At 35.0% G+C, this 21367-nt stretch overlaps 1 protein-coding gene across 1 annotated transcript in view; it reads left to right on the top strand.

The window, feature by feature from the left end:
- The window catches only part of SPAG16 (sperm associated antigen 16), an 843476-nt gene that overhangs the window by 432600 nt on the left and 389509 nt on the right, over positions 1-21367 (top strand). The window contains exon 12 of the mRNA XM_024763282.1: positions 15520-15705. Coding sequence (XP_024619050.1) covers positions 15520-15705 — 186 coding nt within the window. The remainder of the gene's footprint in view (positions 1-15519; positions 15706-21367) is intronic.

Genomic DNA, 21367 nt, shown 5'->3' with positions numbered 1-21367 from the left:
AAACTCTAGATTGGAAGGGAAGACAAACAGATCTCAAATAAATAGGCAAGGGAGTAAAGGGGAATTCACTGTCACCATATCAAAGCAAAATAACTTACAAGAAAACATACACAGCTAAAAATAAATTTTAACCTTTCAAGGGAGTGATAATATAAAAATGAATTATATTCCAAGAAAGCTTGCAACAATCACTAACTGCAGAGAAAATAGGAAAACAATTTTAAAAGTTGGGGAAGAAATAACAGATGTGGAGGACATAAACAAATGTCACAACATAAGTATAATTGGTGTCACTGACATGAAAGAGAAAGTATATTCATAGATATAAAAAAATATTTCCTACTGTTGAGTTTGAAGGTTTCTTTGTATATTTTCAGTAGCAGTCCTTTAATAAATGTGTCTTTTGCAAATATTTTTCTGACTCTGTTGATTCTCTTGACATTGTCTTTCACAAGGCAGAAGTTTTTAATTTAAAAAAAATATAGCTTACCTATTATTTCTCTCATGGATCATTTCTTTGGTATTGTAAAAAGGCACCACTATGACCAAGGTCATCTATATTTCCTCCTGTGTTACCTTATAGGAGTTTTTATAGTTTTACATTTTACATTTAGGTCTATAGTCCATTTTGAGCTAACTTTTGTGAAGGATGTAAGATCTGTGTCTAGATTCATTTTTTGGTATGTAGATGTCCAGTTGTTTGAACACTATTTGTTGAAGAGACTATCTTTGTTCCATTGTATTGTCCTTTCTCCTTTGTCAAAGGGAAGTTAACTGTATTTATGGGGGCCTATTTCTGGGCTTTTTCTTCTGTTCCATTGATTTATTTGTCTATTCTTTCACAAATATCACACTTCCTTGATTACTATAGCTTTAGTGTAAGTCTTGAAGTCAAGTAGTGTCAGTCTTTCAACTGTGTTCTTCTCCTTCAATGTTGTGTTGGCTCTTCTGGGACATTTGCCTCTCCATATACTTTAGAATCAGCTTGTCCATATCCACAAAATCATTTCCTGGGCTATTGATTGTGATTGCATTGAATCTATAGATAAGTTGGGACAATATTCAGTCATCCTTTCTCTAAACATGGAATATTTATCCATTCATTTAGTTCTTTGATTTCATTCATCAGAACTTTGTAGTTTTCCTTGTATAGATCTTATACACATTTTGTTAGATTGATACCTTAGTATTTCATTTTTTGGGGGGTGACCAGTATATTTTTAAATCATGTTTTCTTCAGAGTATTTATGAATTTTGACATACTATCATTAACTTTTAGATTGTTATTTTTCTTTCTAGTTTAATTTTTATTTTTGTAAATATAATTTTACATATACAAAAATATAAATTAAAAAGCATAAAACAATTTTACTTATGACTCTTTATGATATTAATGGGCCATCAGTAAGACTTTCAAATAGTGCCAATATAAATAAAAATTTTAAATCTATGGGAACTTTGAATAGGGACTAAAATAAGCTTGTCATTGTATGTATATGTCCCCAAATGTGTCAATTCTCTTATTAGCCAGAGAGTAGTATAATATTTCAGTAATAGTTTACAGTATTCCAAGTACTTTTGTCATTGTGATGTTTGGGGACACCAAGCATATCATCCAGGTATACAGATCTATAGGTAGAGTCATTCTGGGATGATCTGACCCAAATTGACACAAGTCCAGTGTGCAGTTGATCTGTAGGAGTAACTAAAATTCATATTCTTCTAGTTATTTTTTTAATTTATTTTATTCAAGTATAGTTGATTTATAATGTGTTAATTTCTGCTGTACAGCAAAGTGATTCAGATATATGTATCTTCTTTTTCATATTCTTTTCCCTTATAGTTTATCACAGGATATTGAATATAGTCTCCTATGCTCTACAGTAGGACCTTGTTGTTTATCCATTCTATATACAATAGTTTGCAATCCCAAACTCCCAATCCATCTTTCACCATGCCCCCAACCCACCTTGGCAACCACAGTCTGTTCTCTATGTTTGTGAGTCTGTTTCATAGATAAGTTCATTTGTGTCACATTTTAGATTCCACATGTAAGTGATATCATATGGTATTTGTCTTTCTCTTTCTGACTTACTTCACTTAGTATGATAATCTCTAGGTCCGTCCATGTTGCTACAAATGGCATTATTTCATTCTTTTTTATGGCTGAGTAATATTCCTTTGTATATATATAACACATCTTCTTTATTCATTCATCTGTGGATGGACATTTAGGTTGTTTCAATGTCTTGGCTATTATGAATAGTGCTGCTATGAACAGAGGGGTGCATATATCTTTTTGAATTATAGTTTTGTCTGGATATATGCCCAGGAGTGGGATTGCTGGGCCATGTGGCAGCTCTATTTTTAGTTTTTTGAGGAACCTCCATACTATTTTCCATAGTGGCTGCATATATTCTTCTACTTTAGATGAAACACGTTTAGAATTCCTTAGTTGTTATTTAAAGAAAATAAAGTAATTAAAAATAATACAGCTCTGTATAATTTGGTGTAATGAATAGTACATTATTAACAATGAAGCATGTTTGGCTATGCTTTACAGCCAAATTTGAATACCAGCATCCCCACAATAACTGCACAATAGTAATAATAATAATCATGTACCATTTGACTCTGGTGTTGCTTCTTCTGCCCACTCTGTTTCCACAGTCTTTACTTTGGATCCTGCAGTAGTTTGCCAAACTTCCTCATCACTTTCTCCTCCCAATTATTTTATATCTAAGACTTTGTTGTGTTTGTGAATATCTTTAAAAATATGTTTCCTTTTTTTTGTTTCTACATCCACATGCGTTTCCTTAAGCTTTCAGCATTATATCTATACTATTTTATTTTCCAGAGATTTCACCTTCCAAGAGCCATGCTGTCTGTTGTTAATCTCAGGCTAAAGCTTGTGCTTAGCTCTAGTGGGTCACTGCCAGTCAGAGCTCATTGCACACTATGCTTATCCATATATGATGGATGATGAACATCTAATTTCTAATTCCAGCTTCTGCTGTAGCTAACTGTTCCATAGCCAGTAATTTAGTCCCTACATGGAGTGATGGCACAGTGGGAGTTCACATTTATTCTGTGCACAAAACCTCATCTTATCTGCAAGAAAAAGCTGACTTCCTGGAAGATAGCAAGAAGAACAATCATTCTTTTAAAAAAACAACGCCTTTCCTGCCCCTGAGTTACTTTTTTTTATTATTATTATTTCTTTAAATCAGTGTGCCCCATGCAAATGACAACTCCTTAAAGAGTATTATACAGAGATACACAAAGTTTACTTCTTAATGCCCACAACTGCTCTGTGGGTTATATTTTGGCAAACATCCTTAGTTTAATCCATACAAGGGAGTCACGGTAGAAAGGTATTATTTCTTCCTTTTACAGATGAGAATACTAGTTTCCAGAAAGGCTGTTTGTTTCATAAGCAACCAGGCTTTTAATTGGCAAAGATGTGATTAGAACATAAGAGTCTAACTTCTGCTAATATTCTAGTTTAACCTATTTCCATAACAATCAAGAGCTATTGAGTATGAAATTTAATACACCTAAAGGTATTTAATACACCTAAAATTTGAGGTGCAGAATTCACAGAGAAAAGAGACTAATATCTATCCTGCTTGTTGTTAATTCCTTGGTAAATGGTACAGCCCTGGTGAAGAATATCCGATCTGTGAAGGCTTGGCAAATTCAGGTGAAATTTGTGCTGTTTTTCCAGTGTTTATGAGAAATGTGATGGAAAATTTCCTGAGATCATATTTATGTTCCCCTATCCACACAACTGATTTTATGGTGGAACAGATGACACTCCCAGAAAGATCAGCAAAACATTTTGGGGATTATGAGATCTTTGGAAATTAGAGAACTTGGGGATATATGTGTTGTTACTATTACTTCTTTCCCTTATCACACTTGCAGGGATGGAGGGACAAGATTGGTGAACAGCCTGCTTTGTACATGATTTAAGTTAATGGAGTTTGGATTTCTGAAAAGTGGTTTTATAAACCGAAATGCTCAATTGGGTTCCCAGGTAGAAATGCAGTATAGCTCAGAATATTAGAAACAGGATTGTTTATCCTGAAACAAACTGATATTGTCAAGAGAACTTCAACCTGAATATGAGCCTGGTCATTAAAAAAAAGAAAAAAAAATCTGTCATGGAAAGGAAAATAGCAATTTGTATGTGAAACATGAGAAGTAATAAAAGAATAAGAGTATCTAATGCCTCAGAGAATGGGAAATAAGCAAAGTGAACCACATATTTTAATTATGTGGAAATACATATGATCTTAAATTTATTACCAAGATTTAAAGAGATAGGATGCAAGATTGGAATAGAATAATGGAAATACATGGCTTAATCAATAGAAAAAGACCAATTTGAGTCAAGGTAGAGTAGTTGTACAGCTTCTTAGATCCCTGTGTACCTCTAAAGTGGAAGTGGCATGGAGAAGAATATTTGGGTGATAAAGAAGGTGAGTAGCATGTCATCCTAGGGCATGATAGATTTCCTCCTCTACTCTGAAAGGTATTGAGTAAAAGTAGAATTATTTGAATTCTGAATGATGCCAAGGATTATTACTAACTTTAATGAGGTGGGGGAAGAAGACTTTTTAACAGAGCTGCTCAAGACCAAATAAACTGAGTTTCCTGTTACCAGAAGTTTTAAATAGAGGCTGGGCAATAAAATAATATAAAATTAATAGAAATAATTAAAATGAGAGATGTGTGAGTGGATTAGATAGATTTAAGGAGTCTCCCAGCCTGGAGATTCTAGAATTCCATGATACATGAATTCACTTTCGTCAAGCTAGTTTTGACTATATCTTAATTGTCCCTATAATACTGCCAATTATGGAAAACATCTTATTTTGTACCAGAAACAAAGGCACTGCTTCTTGTAGAACCATAGAAATATCCTGATCATTTGTATTCATTGTAAGGATTTCAGCCAGTGTGGCTTTGGCAGATGTGGATCATGAGAAAACCTTATTCCAAGGTTGAATGTTCCTTCCCAGAATGCGAGGAAAATCGTTTTCTAATTGTACTTTCCAAACTGGATGTGGAGAATAATTATTTCGAAAATATTATCCCAGTTTCAGTTAGAATTTTCACATGTCTGTGTAAAGCACTCCTCTTTACTACATTCTTATCTTATTGCAGCTTTGTGCAACAACTCTTGGTGCCAAAGCAGAGGCTGCTAAGAAAGTATTTCATTCTATATTTAGTCTTTTGCTTCAAGTGATGAAATACGTTGTCCTGCCTCTGTTGACCTTGAATATTTTTGCCAGATCAATCCTCCAAAGACTTGAACTCAGGATCACACCTGCATATTTTGGTTACCATGTATTCCTGAAAGTCAGAAAAGAGTCCATTGAAAAATTGTGCATTTCAGGATTTTTACTGACTCAGATCAGAGGTTAAAAGAAGGTAAGGTAACAAAGCAGCATCATCACAGAGGGGCTTTCCACTGGAAAAATGGCATATCCTCATTATTACAGTTTAGACTTGAAACAATCTTTTAGCTAAGTGGACAACACAAGTGTTAGACTGAGACTTTATCTTGAGAGTCATTTACCAGAATCTGGGAATGACTATAATTATACAAAGCATAGATCTCAAAATAATTAAGTTCTATAATCAAGTACCAGCCGCTATGGGAAATCACTATCAATTCTCTAACATCTTTTCTGCTCTTCCCCCAGCAATCTGGTTTTTGTCATGTTCCCAGAGTTATCATCTTAAAATTGTTATCTGACTGCTTTTCCAACTCCTCTTAAAACCCTTTCATTTCTCCTCATAGCCTACAGATGAAAACTCTTTAAGGCTGTAGGAAGGATCTTTTGTTATATGACCATTTTTTATCTATTTAGACAATATTTTCCATTACTCTTCTCTTCCTGAAAGCAAAATACTTAACAATCTCTGAATATCCCACAGTTTACACATGCTGAACACTCATCCTTTTTTCTTTACTATTTTCACCTTGTGGACACCTGCTTATACATATAGATACTGTTCAAATGTTTGCCTTTTTAAAGACTTCATGACCATCTCCCAAGTAGAAAACTGATTACACCCTTCTCTGTCCCTGTATCCTGTATATTATATATTAAATTATTTATGGAAATATTATAATTACTTGGTTATATATTTGTGTAAGCTGTTAGACCATGAGGTCCTTGAAGGCAAAGTTTATTTCAATTATCTTTAGATCCCCAGTGCATAGTACATTTTGAGATTTTTGCATTATGTTTCGTATCATGCATTTTCAAAAGGAATGTAGAAAAATTGCAACTATAAGAAGATAATGTTTTTGAGAGATAATTAGGGTGAAGGATAATTTAGAATAGGTAAAATAACATGAAGCCAGGAGTCAAGTTAATACATAAAATGCATGTACTCTACCTTAAATACTTTCTATTAAAGGTTGGCTATATGGACATTCATTCCTTAATAAAAGCCATAATATAATGTTATTTTCTTTAATTGCTAAAGGAGGGCTTCAACTTTTGGGGCCTAAGTATTCTAACAGTCAACAGAAATTAGACCTAGTCGGCCATGGAATTTTCATTGTCAATAAGAGAAATCTCCTCAAGCTCTTCAGAAGCAATGCAATGGCTCCTGCTATTGAGGCCTGAATGACATTTCAACACTGGGTCCATATTAAGAGTATATGACACTCTAGTGTAATATATAATCTATTGAACAATAGCGTCAACAATAACCTTTCAATAATACAGATTTTCATAGTGCTGTGCCTTTTAACTATCCTTACTCTCGTGCAGTAGAACAAAACCACAGACAACCCAGTAAAAGCAATTCTATGGTGGTGAAGGGGAAGAGGAGAAAGTGATCCCCGAATATACAAACTTCTAACTCTTGTAACTTAATCCAAAGAAACAATGTAAAGAATTTGAGAAATATGTGTACTTTATATCCTTCATATCCTTTGTATCCTTGGTAAATAGAGGATCCTCAGAAGCAACTGAATAAATTAACAAACTTAAAAAAAAGACAATAATCTAATTATAGCGTAGAACTGGTTGAAAGAGACCCAAGTACTAGAGAATTTGGGTTGTAGAAATTTCCCCATATGTAAGCAGACTCAGTGATGTGCAAGGCCACATTCAAATATAGAGAAGGACTGCTATACGTGGCCAAAGAAAAAAAAATACTTGATAAAGAGTTGCCTCTCTGTCCTATGGACCATGTGAACACTGGGCCAGAAATAGACAAAATATTTGGAAATAGAGAGGTCTTGACTCTGGTGATATGAGAAAGAGGCCTGGTTCCTGGTCTGAATGAAAATGAGGCATCTCCTGGAACTTTGTGAGAAGAGGGGCAGTAGCTGGGTCTTCACATTCTAGGCTCAGAGAGATGGTACTTTAAATAAAATTTTTAATTTTAATCCCACCATTGCAAGATGGTAGGATTGAGGCTATTAGTAAATATAATTGTCCCTCTGTATCCACTGGGGGATTGGTTACAGGACCGCCACAGATACCAAAATCTGCAGATGCTCAAGTCCCTAATATAAAATGGCACAGTATTTACATATAACCTATGATCATCTTCCTATATTCTTTAAATCATATCTAGATTACTTATAATACCTAATACAATATAAATGCTATGTAAATAGTTGCCAACATGCAGCAAATTCAAGTTTTGCTTTTTGGAACTTTCTGGAGTGTTTTTTTTTCAAATATTTTGGATCCACAGTTGTTTGAATCTGTGGATGTGGCAGCCACAAATACAGAGGGCCAACTGTAATATGTTTCTGTAAGAACTAGATTCAGACAGGATGTGGAATCCAACTTAAAAGCATTCATTATCTGTGAATCTATTCAACAGCACAGAACTAGGTAAAGCAGAGGCACACGAAACTGTGAGGGCTTAAAGAGAACAAATAATAGACAAGAGAAATCAGTAAAATACACAGTAAGTTTATAGTAAGTGCTACTGAAAACAAGACAAAACAAAATAGGAAAGAAGCCTAGTATCAGAGGTGAGATTGCGTTTTAGATAGGCCTCTTTGATGTGTCTTTCTGCAAAGTCCTGAAGATAGGGAAGGAACCTAGTCATCGGTTTGCTGAGAAAGAACATTCCCAGAAGGAAAAACAGTGGGTTCAAAGTCTTTGTGTAGCTAGAGTAGCGAGGGAGGAGGAGAGTGTTATGAGAAGGAATTAGTGGTAACTAGGCATGTGATGGGTGGATCGTGTAGGGCCTTATTTTGGCTTTACTCTGGGCAATGAGGAGCCATTGGAGGGTTTGAGCGGAGGAGCAGCATGAACAGGATCCTTTAGGCTTCTGTACTGAAAAAAAAGATTGTAGAGGGACGAGGCCAGAAGCAGTTAGGAGGCTACCGGTGTAATTCAGACCTAATGCTTAGAATTTGTTACACTACCATGACTCTTTATTAAAACCCTGTTGTGATGATCCAAAGACTCAAAGACTCTTTGACTTCTCACTAGAAATAGAAAATATATCATTTCTGCAACTAAAAGTGAGCTAATTACTTATTCACTGAATTTATTTATGTCCTGCATCTTTCCAAAGAAGGTATGAGGTGGATGGGGGAAATGCTATCTTCCTGAGGCTGTATGATAATGTTTTCAGCATGGTCTGAAATTTTATATATAATAACTCAGGCAACATTCAGAAGGAAATAATTTATTATGCCACGAAATAAAGCTTCTTTGAGAAAATAAATACCCAAATAAGATATCCCATGGTAAAATGGGGCATTAGGATCCATTTGCCTACACTGTTCTTTGTATTTATAAACCTCAAGAATTATCCATTAAAAACAGGGATTCAGCGACATTGTCATATTTGTGATTGTGTTTCATTCATTGAGTCCTTGGTTCAGCAGCAATTTATTGAGAGTCCCTACATGCTAAGCACAAATCTAGGCATTGGGGATATGGTAGAGAGTAGAAAATAGTTCCTGCCCTCATACATGTTACATTCTATTGGCAGAGAGAGACAATAAATGAAATAACTGATATATAGCTTAATAGATTGTGATAAATGCTATAGAGAAATAAACAGTGAAGGGGAAAAGGGAGAAGCAAAAAGCTGAGATGATACAGTATTTTCAGTGGAATTGTCAGAGATGTCCTCCATGATAAGGTGAAATTAAAGAAAAGGTTTTTTAACTGAATTCATGGACCAACCCATGGGAATATCCAAGGGGGTGGCATCCTAGCTTCAGAGGAAGTGTGTGCAGAGGGGAGCATGGTTGGTGTGTTTGAAAAGCATGGAGGGATGCTGGACTGAGTTGTCTGGTACAGTGTCTGGAGCATGTGACCAACTGTGAAATGGATGAATGAGTCTCCTGTGTCTTGAAATCTCTTAGCACTTAGGCTAAATTCCAAATACCTACCTCGCTGTTGCCAATAGGCCCTGAGTGGCCTGGCTCCTCCTACTTCTCAAGTCTCCATTTCTACATCTTCACTACCCCCTCCCATCCATTCCACTCCCCACCTCCTCTACCTCCCGCCTCCCCCACTTCCCCCCACACTGACCTTTCAGCTTCTTGAACAAGTCATGCCCTTCTCAGGGCCTGTACCCTGCACTTTGTATTCTGTTCTACCTAGAACATTGGGCCAAAAGAAAGGAAAAAAAAAAAAGGAAAATATCAAATGTAGAGGTCTTGAGGTAGTTGAAAAAATTTAGATTTAATACCCTGAAAATAATTTTTTCTAGACAAAGACCTAAGGTATGCATAGAAACTTAATTTAAAAAAGAATGAGAACATCATTTAATTACCCAAGGTTATGTTTTTCACAAATATGTCACATACATACACCTATGTGAATGACGACTGGAGAATACTCAGAGAAGCATGTTGGATGCAATAAGAAAACTACATAATGAAATATATAATTCACCAAATTTAAATTGATACTTGAAAGTTTGAAGGCATTCTGGGGGCATCTCTCTTATTTCCAAGATGACACCATTATTCATAATCTCCACATAAAGTTTCATAAGCTAACCTACCAATTTCTATTCTTCTGCTTCTACAACCTAAAACGATAATGTAAATACAAAGGATAAAACAGAATAAAAATAGCTAGTAACATGTTAGTAGTTTCGTAATTCTATATTTTTTCCTCTGTACCAAGATGTCTTGCTATATGTAAACTTGTTCATACAGCCCTTGTTATAAACTTGTTCATATAGCCCTTGTATAAACTTGTTCATAGCCTAAATGATATAGGCTATGCTTCTATTAACACAGATATATTTCCAGTTGAACTCTCTCCTTCCTTATTACATATATCATTCGTGCATTTACCTAATAAATAGTATATCTTATAAACACTGTATGACAGTTGCAGGGGAGTCTACTTGCCAGCATCTTGCCTTTCCTGTGTAAACGATGGTTGAGCTAAGAATCCCATTGAAGTTTCTTAATTGACAGAGGTGAACCTGGAGCTCCAAGCAGTCTACCCTCCCAAGAAAGGACAGTAGTTTTGTATCCAGCCAGGGAAAGCTTATTCTTTCCTGAATGCTCAGTCCTGCCTCTCTGATTCTGCTGGAGTCTGTAATATCTGCATATAATGCTGTCTTCCGTATTTGCTTTGTTTGTGATTCTTGGTTGATTCCAGATTCCTACACAAAAAAGGGTGTATCACTTGGGAGTGAAGGCAAGAACATTTGGACATGGGCACCCTTTATTTCAGAAAACCAACCAAGACCATTCTCTTTGTGGACCTGTACTTAAATCTTACTTTCCTCTTTCACAGTGCCCTCAACACCCAGCCCTAATGCAGCCAAGCAGCTCTGTATCGAAGACTAAGTAAGGGTTTAAAGTAACTTGTATGAAAGTATTAAGCCCTTTTAATTTTTAGCTTAAAGTTTGGTGGACTCTCACAAACGGGACAGTAAAACTGTATCTCAAATGTGACAATGTTTTTCAAGTAATCTAAATTCTAAATGTGAGCTGTCCTAATGTCATCATTTTATGAGCTCAGTGAAACCAAAGTTAGATCTTTTACTTATGCAAACACAGAAGAAGAAAATAGTTTAATTAGATTTTGGTTGTATGTTATTCTGCTACATAAAATAATACATGTGTATTCTGTGGTAATTGAGAACACTGTGACTGATAGTCCTTTTACAAATTCATATAGTACTATTGAGTAGATAGACACAGGTAGATGAGACTGCAATATAATGGTAGTAATTGGATCTCATTCCACTATTTATGGAAATGTGAGTAAACAATTTCACATAAAAACTGAACTAGAGATCCAAGAGAATCTTTTTTAAAAAAATAATCGCAAGTTTGAATGATACCTGGAATTAAAAATGTGCTGTTATAAAAGTTCTTTGATGTGATCTTCAAAACAACACTTTAAATTATACTGAGCAGAACATATCATCCATATTTTCAAATAAAGACAATGAATTTCACAAGTGTTAAATGTAAATGTGAAATGGCCTGTCCAAAGTCACGTAGGTCATCTAGCAGAGCCAGAGGGAGAAGCCAACCACGTCTTCTTGTTTCTACTCTCTCCACTTCCTATTTTGTGACACAAGAGGCATTAATTTCTTTCTGTTCCACCCCTTTCTAATGAAACACATTAGCACATTTCTGTAAAAACAGGTAATTAGCATCAATCTGGAAGTTATAATATATTTAGTTCTCAAAACTGAAGTCATTTTTGACAGTAACAAACTCTAATATTTCTGCAGTTATGTGCTAAAGTCTGAAAAAGTCAATAATTTGCACAAAGAATATGGAAAAATAAGGAATAAAACAATTACAGAAAATATAAAGTATTTATAAAAACAGATGATAATTCTTGCTTACTGTTTGTAAAGTATAAATGGGCTTGACCCAACCAAATTTGATATGATTTATTTGTAGGCTGTTCATAAGCTGCAAAAAACTCATGCCTATATAACATTTTTTATGAAAAATAATTTTCAAGAAAAATGAAAAGAATGACACTACTTTATACCTTTGTAAAATCTCTTTAGTGTATGGCTTAATAGATTGTCATATTGAGGGATGTTTTTCTTTTCTTTTTTTTCAGACTTAGCAGGGATATACTTATTTTCGTTTTTTTAAAGAACCACTTTGGTCTTTATTGATCTTCCATTCTCATAGTTGATAGCATATTTTTTCTAAACTTAAAATCTCATGTTTAGCAGAACAATTTTGAGGCTGTATTCTTTTCATTATTAGGAGGTCAAGAAATTAAGTTGCCTTTAAAATTCTATTTTGATTTCACCTTCATAGTTTTAATATGTTGTGTTTTCATTTAGTTCTAATTATTTTTAAATATCTACTGTTATTTCTTCTTTGACATGTAAGTTATTTAAAACTGTTTTAAAATTCATATATATACAGGTTTTAAAAATATATGATTTTGTTATTCATTTATAACAATTGAATTGTGATGAGAAAAATATAACCTCTATGATAACAAAAATGTTCAATTTGTTAAGACTTGCTTTATGGGTTTCTATATTTTCTGTTTTTATAAACGTTCCGTATATACTTGAGAAGAATGTATAGTCACTAGTTATTTGGCAAAGGCTTTTATATACAGCCATTAAGGTTGTAATTTTTATTCCTTAAAGATTCCATATCTTTTTGAATTTTGAATTAGAAAATAAACTGAGAGAGGTGCATAAATATTTCACTTTGACAGTAGATTGGTCATTTTTGTTTCTATGGTGCTAACATTGTCACTTTTATCAGTTAAGATGCATTCAGTATTTTTATATAATTTAGTTTAAAAATATTCCTAGGAGTGAAGCATTTTATCATTTTATTTATTTACATAGGGACGATTTTTATCCCTAATAACACATTTTTGCCCTAAGGTCTTTTTTGTCTGATATTAATAGAGCTACTTCATCTTTTTTTTCCCATTCCTTTTAGGCTAGGTATCTTTTTTTTTTTTTTAACTTTTGACCTTTTTATGTGCTAAGGAGTTTAGTGTGCCTCATGTAAACATCATGTAGCTGAACTTGTTCATTTTTAGCCAAACTGAAAAATCTTTGTCTTTTAACTTCCTGTTTAGGTCGTTTGTATTTACTGGTATTATTATGTTTCACTTTTTTTCTACTGCCTTTTCTTGTTTGTTTTCTATTCCTACCACTTATTCTAGTGCTGTATTTCTCCTTTCTTGCTTTATTTTGGGTATTAAAACAAAAACCTATTTCTCGTTTTTTGTACTGGTCTAGAAGTTATGTACTCTATTCCTGTTCTTTTAGTGGTTAACCTTAACGTTTTACCATGCAGACTTGACTTCATAAAGTTTAAAATTAATCAATGTAGTGTCTTCCACAGGAATGTTATTGTCAACATTACTGTTGTTTTCTTGTTTAAATTTCTTCAAGCACTATTGATGTTATATAAGTGTTTGGATATACTGACATGTTTACCAGATTCTTTGCTCACCCTTCCTTCATTTCAGATCTTCCTTCTAGGATCTGTTTTTTTCCCCCTTGAAATACATTCTTAGTAGTTCCCATAGGGGAGAACTGCTTTGTTTAGCTGAGGATATTTTTATTTGCCTGTCTTGAGAGGAACTTTTGATAATTCTAAAGTAACCTGATTTTTCTCTTGGCTCTTTGAAGAAATTCCAGATCCACCACTTACTAACTCTGTGATACTGTTCAAGTGTTTTGGAGATAATAAAGCTGCCCAAACTATTCGATGCTTGTGAGGATCAAATGTATATAATGTGCTTAGTAGAGTTTTTAGCATGTGTTAAGCACTATGTAAATAAATAACGTTTCCTTCTCTTTTTTCTCTTCTTATTTTTCTAATTATTTATATTGTTGCCTATGGTGCTCTGCAGTTGACTAAAATTTATCTAAGTGAAGATTTCTTTTTGTTTACACTGTTTATTCCACTTGGTATACATTTTTCTTCCAGAATCTGTGGTTCTACATCTTAAATTTCCAGTTTCTGTAAATTGTCAACTTGTAATTCTTTGAGTGTTGCCTGTATCCCATTTTATATCATTCTCCTCTGAGATTTTGACCAGGAAAATGTATTCTTTTTTTCTACCATCCCTATTTTTAACTTATATACTGTCATGGACTGAATGTCTGTGTCCCCCCAGGCCCCTACCCAGATTCATATTTTGAAGCTATAACCCTCAATGTGATGTTATAATGTGGTATCTTTAGACAAATGTATTGTTCAGTTTTAATATTAAAAAGTAAAAATTTTAATGGCAAACATGTACAGATAAACAACAGTTGCAAAGCAAAGGACAGTTTTTAATATCTACCTATTAGTAAAGAACTACCCTTATATAGTACTTTTTTTAGTAATTTTTAAAATCTGCTAATTTGAAAAAGAAATAAATATCCTTTTATCACTTTAATGCAAACGTCTTCACTCTATAATCTGCTTTTCTGGCAGAATCTTTGAGCCTTCCTCTCCAGTGGTTGCTGCTCATAAAAGTTTAATTCTCTCAGCATAAAAGTAAGCAAGTAAAAGCAAGCAAGCAAAATGCTTGTCTTGATGCAAGTGCCATTACAGTCTTAGAAATTTTGGGCAACTTTTCTTCTTCATTTATAGCATCACTTCATTCATTCATTCATATATTTATTCATTCTGAAAGCATTTAATGAGCAACAACTTCAGTTGGTTAATCATAATGCTTGATGCTGTAGAAACAGAGAGAGGAAACAGTTCCCCATCAAAAACACAAGGAAGGAGGCAGATAAGCAGTTCGTCATATTCAGTGAGAGAAAAGTTACTAAGAGAACACACAGAAGGAGCAAACAATGCTGAAGGATGTGGAGAAGAGGAAGGCATTGAAATTTTCTTCCAGTTGATATTTTACAAAAAATCCTAGATGTTTCTTTTCAAGTCATGGACACCCACTCATTTCTTAAACTTGTTTTTGGGTCCACCACTTGAAAGCCACTGCTTTTTTAACATCTACTAATGACTCAAATGGAAAATCCAATGACTCATTCTTAACCACCCAGCTCTTCAAAATCTTTCATCTCTCAAGATGTAGCTCCAAAGCCCTCTCATTTCTGATTCACATATTTCTTCAAAATGCAAGCTTCACTCCTGCAGCATTTAATTAATACAAACATAAACAATGTTGACCTACTGTTTTATGTTGTATTACGTGTTTGAAATTGTCTTAGCCCACGTCTAAATTTTCATCATTCTGAGGTTATATCATCCACAGAGCCTAACATAGCCCTGAAACTAATGTATGTGTTAAAAAAGTGCTGTTTAGTGGATTAATCTGGAAGACTATAGAATTAATACAGAAACTGTGCAACAGCAGTTCTTTAATCAATTTGAATTACTAAACAATATAAGGAAGTGTCAAATTGTGCAGACTCAAATAAGATAATAAGATTCAGGCATAAAGATATGTCCTTAAAAGTAAAAATAACTCAGACACACACATAAGTTATTCACAGAATACAACCATTCATAATAAATTAACTGCAAGTTGACTTTTTTAACAGATTACTTTTTTATGTTCTTGCAAATAGTGGCAACAAGTTGGCTACTTCAAGTGGTGACACTACAGTTAAATTATGGGACCTGTCTAAAGGCAATTGCATTTTGACCTTCGAAGGACACACCCATGCAGTATGGTCCTGCACGTGGCACTCCTGTGGTGATTTTGTGGCTTCCTCTTCATTGGATACAACTAGCAAAATCTGGGATGTTAATAGGTAAGAAGTACTTTGAACAATATTAGCACCCTATGTTGATAAATATACATGGATAAATTTTCCCTCAGTGGGAAGTCAAAAGAAAAACCCTGTTAATTATAAAACTATAGAGTTACTTAAATAATCTCTGTAAAATCCATTTCTAATTCCATTAATCTCTGTTGATGTAATGAGTTCTTTCTAAATGTAGGTTCAAGATCAAGCCTATGTAATCAGATTAGAATTGCTTCATTGGGAAGCTGTTTTAAGCAAGATAGAGACAAAGACTTATTTTAAAGAGTTAGATTTTTCGTTCTCCCCTCCATAGGTCTGCTGTCTCTCTGGATTGTCAAACCAACAATTCAGTAGGCATGAAGATGATAGAAATAATTGTTTGCTTTTCACTAAATTTTGATATATCATAACATTTCTCAAATTAAATGCTTCTTGGCAATTCACAAATTGCAAGAATTAATCCAATTTATGGTAAGCAAAGTCCTATACAATACCATATGCTTTGATCTTAATTCCAGAGAGACAAATTTATTATATTTTTGCTATCAAAATACCTGTATTTTGTATTTTTGGATGATTATTCCATCCTGTTAGGTATACAAATAAGATAAAAAGACCTGGTATCCAATACCCTGATTGCTTCAGCTAACTAAGGGATTAAAGGTCATCAGTCAGATTTCTGATCACTTTAATATTTTAATCCATGCCCAGATTCCAAATATAAGTGATAGTGACTCCTCAAAATTTATGTGAACAATTATCACTGAGCCATTGTAATTTATTTTGTAAGAGAAAGATGAACTTGCATTAAAGGTGGACACTATTGTTTTGGGGGTCATGGGTAAAACAGGTACCTTTAACAAACTTTCCCCACTCTTCCTTGAATCATGGATAACATATTTAGAAGAGAGCACGTAAGGTGCTTACAGAAAAGTCAACAGATTTCCTGGGAGGGTTCTTTGAAAGGGTGTGCTTTGTTCTATCTGTAGTTTATCTCTTAAGGCCGTGTGCCAGTCATTATGCTATTTTCTCTCAGTACCAAACTTGCCCTTCTGTATCTTTTTTGTGATGCTGGAGCTGGAACTTTGCAAACCACATTTTTGCTTTGCCATCTGACTCTCTATTAGGCTTTGGTAATAGTGGGCGCCTGCAGGAGACCACAAGGCTAGGGGAGGTAGAGGGGCCTGCTTCTTCCTGTTCCCTTCCTGTGGGCTGCTTCTGGAGTTGTGGTTCCAGTGGATATCCCCTAGCAGCACTTCACCTCAGCAGCATCAGTTTATTCTCATCACAGCAGCTGAATCCAGTTGACAGTTTTTCCAGTGCTCGCAGAAACAGCTGCATCATGCCGTCCATCATCAAAGACATTAGTTCCAGCAAACAGGTGCCCCCTTCTCAGAGCTCTGTGTTCCCAACTCTGCATGGCCTCTTTTCCAAGATGAGGAACATCAGTACTAGCAATCACATGCCCCCTCCTCAGAGGCTCAGTTTCAGCCCTGTAGTGCCCCCACCAAGGTTTCACGTTTCAATAATGCCACTGCAGTCCCTTTGTTCACTCAGTCCTATGGGTCGTAGCTCTTTCCTGCAGTGGCTTTCTCCATGATACCTTAATGTTCTTGCTTTCTCTTTATAGTCATCTAGCTAACAACTTTATGCATAGTTAACAGTCCCATATATTAAATTCTTGCTGTTAAAATGTTAAGTGCAAGTTCTGTCTCCTGTCTAGACCTTGACGATTACAGAGCATTAATGGATAAATAGCATAATCCACTTGAGTTACAAAGATACAGATCAATAATGTTTGTCATATTCTGAATGAGAAAACATAGCTCTAAATAATACATTTTAAACCTATTTCTGTTTAAAATAGTGACAATTTAAGATATGTTTTAATACTCATGTGTGTACCATTTGGTTATCTGGAATAATCAATCATGTAATTCTTAATTTTATTATGTTTCTATATTATGCAACCATATTTCGTAAATATTTATTATAATAGATTACTGGAATTTTTTAAAACTACTTTATTTTGGAGTATGATTGACATACAGAAAGCTGTGCGTATTTAGTGTAAACAACTTGATGAGTTTGAAGATAAATATATACCCATGAAACCATTACAATCAATACATAAACGTATCTATTGCCTCTAAAAGTTTCCTCCTGCCCTCTTTATTATTGTTATTTTTATAAGAACACTTAATATAAGATCTAGCCTATTAGAAAAATTTTAAGTATGCTAACAGTTCTGTTATCTATAGGTACTGTTTTTACAGTAGATCTCTAGGACTTATATAAGTGAACTTTTAACATTTATCTAATTTTAATTTTTTATCACTTTTGGCTTAGATGAGGATTTTAATAGAAGACTGTGGTCCATTCTAAAATATATCTTCAAATGTCTTAATCATTCAGAGTGTTTAAATCAAACTGTGTTAAAAAAAGGATTCCCAGTAGACTCAGCCCTACTTAGAATAATTTCAAACACTTTGACTTGAAAGCTTTTCTCCATAACCCTGGTATCCAAATACTGTCTTCCAATTGAGACCCAGTAGATATTGATATAACAGATCAAAATTGCTTCTGATTGATGCCAAAAATCCTTTACATTTCAAATTTCCCATCAGTGTCAAGAGCTCACCGTCATCATCAAAGACAAAGAAATTATACTAGTTTTGAAGCTGAGGTAGTGGATAAATATTGACAAATAGGGAGAGATTGATTGTTTCTTTGGTGGCTATTGATAGACCTTTCAAAGTTACAATCAAAGCACGGAGCTGTAATTTATGATTGCTCATGGATCCATACTGTGTAGATATGTCTAAAACTAGTGTCTTGCTTAAAATTTTATAGGTCATTGGAATTGGCTTAGTGACTTAAGGGGAGAGGTTATTTGCCTTGGTAAGATGATGGTAGAAACTGTGCTATGCTGGGTCATATACTCTTATATTGGAGCCACATAGTTTTGTTTTTTAATTTATTTTTTTTATTTTTTAATTTTTTATTTATTTTGTTTATTTTTGGCTGTGTTGGGTCTTCGTTGCTGCGTGCAGGTTTTCTCTAGTTGTGGTGAGCGGAGGCTACTCTTCGTTGCAATGCGCAGGCTTCTCATTGCGGTGACTTCTCTTGTTGCAGAGCATGGGCTCTAGGCGCACGGGCTTCAGTAGTTGTGGTACGCGGGCTCACTAGTTGTGGCTCGTGGGCTCAAGAGCACAGGCTCAGTAGTTGTGGCACACAGGCTCAGTTGCTCTGCGGCATGTGGGATCTTCCCAGGCCAGGGATCGAACCGCATTGGCAGGCAGACTCTTAACCACTGTGCCACCAGGGGAGCCCAATGCCACATAGTTTTTAATTTAAAAAATATTGATAGACTCTGCTGTTCACCAGAGAAGGAAGAATTTAGAATATATTCTTTTTGTATTTACAGTCTGCCCTTCCCTTCGAACCCCTGGCTCAGCCTTGAATATCCTTTGGTTGGTATCATATCCCTAGCCCTATAACTCTTCCTGAATTGGATATTACCTGCTAAGACCATCTAATTAGCTCCTCACCAGAAAGTTGTATACCTGGAAATCATAATTAATGTAAAATATGCAGATCAAGACCCACGTTTACTAAATGCTAATAAGAATCTCTGAACAATATCTGGGGCATTCTTAGTCTGGATGCACTGACACCCTACGAGGTTTCTATGAATAATTAAAAGTAGTACTTCAATGGTCTTTTGAATAATCATTTATAAAAAAGTGGAAACTTACATGTGTTTTAATTTGTAATCATTGATTGCTACCTTAATTTTCGAATACATGCTTTAAAAACAGTCTTTTTTTAACATCTTTATTGGAGTATAATTGCTTTACAATGGTGTGTTAGTTTCTGCTTTATAACAAAGTGAATCAGCTATACATATACATATATCCCCATATCTCCTCCCTCTTGCATCTCCCTCCCACCCTCCCTATCCCACTCCTCTAGGTAGTCACATAGCACTGTGCTGATCTCCCTGTGCTATGTGGCTGCTTCCCACTCCACTACCTATCTATTTTACATTTGGTAGTGTATGTATGTCCGTGCCACTCTCTCACTTCGTCCCAGCTTACCCTTTCCCCTCCCCGTGTCCTCAAGTCCATTCTCTACCTCTGCGTCTTTATTCCTGTCCTGCCCCTAGTTTCTTCAGAACCATTTAAAAATCAGTCTTAAAGCACACACACACACACGCACACACACACCATTGTATCCTAAGTAGAGAATTCTTGTTGCATGGCAATTTGGTTGCATAAATACTAGAGAAAATCAACACATACACATGAAGAAAGTGCTTTTCCTGTTCCCATCCACATTCAAATTATAATTTAATTGTCTTATTCTACATAAATCTATAAAGTGATGAAAATTAGATAGGAAAATCAGTAAATGTCTCAGTCGACTATAAAAATTGTGTTTCTTTAAAGCATAAGATTATCAATAAATATTCATGTAATGAATTACCAGTGTTGGGCTGTGTTATAGACATTAGAAAATTCTAAGACTCCATTACTGCCCTCAGTGAGATTACAAGTAATTTAAAAATGCAGCAATTTTGAAACAGAATGTGCAATGCATCTGCAGTTTATAATATCAGATAAGATATTCTGGTTGGCCCGTGGATGCTTTTCTCCCCAAGGTAGTTGGGTATTTGTATGAGTGCCTATACCACACTGTATCTCTGAGGTTTGGAACACAGACTGTGTGCCTGTACTTAGCTTGTAGTTTGAGGGGAAAGGATTTGAAACAAGCAAAATGTTGCCAAGTGTAGCTGCCCCCACTGATTTTAACACAATATTACAAAGGCAAGAATTGAGTGGTTTGTAACAAGGGTGGAAGGAAACAGTGCTTTGTATAATTCAGCTTCTGGACGCTAAACAATGGGAAGTAAATCTGCTGCCCTTATATCCAGGTGTATTGTTTCAGATGACTTGAAAATTATGTTTGAGAGAAAAATAAAAGTTTAAGAACTATGTTTAGAAAAGTAATTTGTGTTACCACTGCATTCCATTCACTGGAAGCGAATATATCAGAAAACCTACCTCGTTTTTGAGAGAACTGTATTGGCAAGGAAACCATGAGCCTATCCTTAATAATCTCCTGACTCTTCTAACTGTAGAACAGTCCTCAGGACCCTGAACTTACATTCAAAGGAAGTGGGCTGCTAGTGTTATATAGTTTGGAAGGTAGTCACAGACCACAGCGCCCACTTCAGATGTGGTCATAGAGGAAAATGGACAAGGAAAAACCTTGGCCATGGAACAAAGCCAGAGACCACAAAGAATAATAAGCAAAGGAGCTCCTCTTGGTGAGAGAGGCATGATTCAATCAAAAAACTTCAGTACAATGACAAAGTTTCTCACGATGCCTGCCCAGGATTCTGTCACTCTTTGGGCTAGTGACTCTTGTGTATTTCCCATTTTTTCCTACTTTCTGTACTGGAGTTTGTATTGCAGTATTGTGCCCTGCTTCGTCATTGTACATTTTATCTGTGACAGTAGAGAAGGCAGAAAGCTTGTCTTTTATTTGGTTGGTCATTAGAACACAAGAGACACCTTTCAACCCAGTGGAGCAGATTGTGCATCATGCAGAGATCATGGACTGCGAGATACAAGCAGTAAAAGAATGAGAATTTGTGTTGTCT

Source organism: Neophocaena asiaeorientalis, unplaced genomic scaffold (genome assembly GCF_003031525.2).
Source record: "Neophocaena asiaeorientalis asiaeorientalis breed wild unplaced genomic scaffold, Neophocaena_asiaeorientalis_V1.1 scaffold86, whole genome shotgun sequence".
Classification (NCBI taxonomy): Eukaryota; Metazoa; Chordata; class Mammalia; order Artiodactyla; family Phocoenidae; genus Neophocaena; species Neophocaena asiaeorientalis.
The sequence above is the reverse complement of the archived record's forward strand: the minus strand, read 5'-3'. Positions and strand labels throughout refer to the sequence as shown.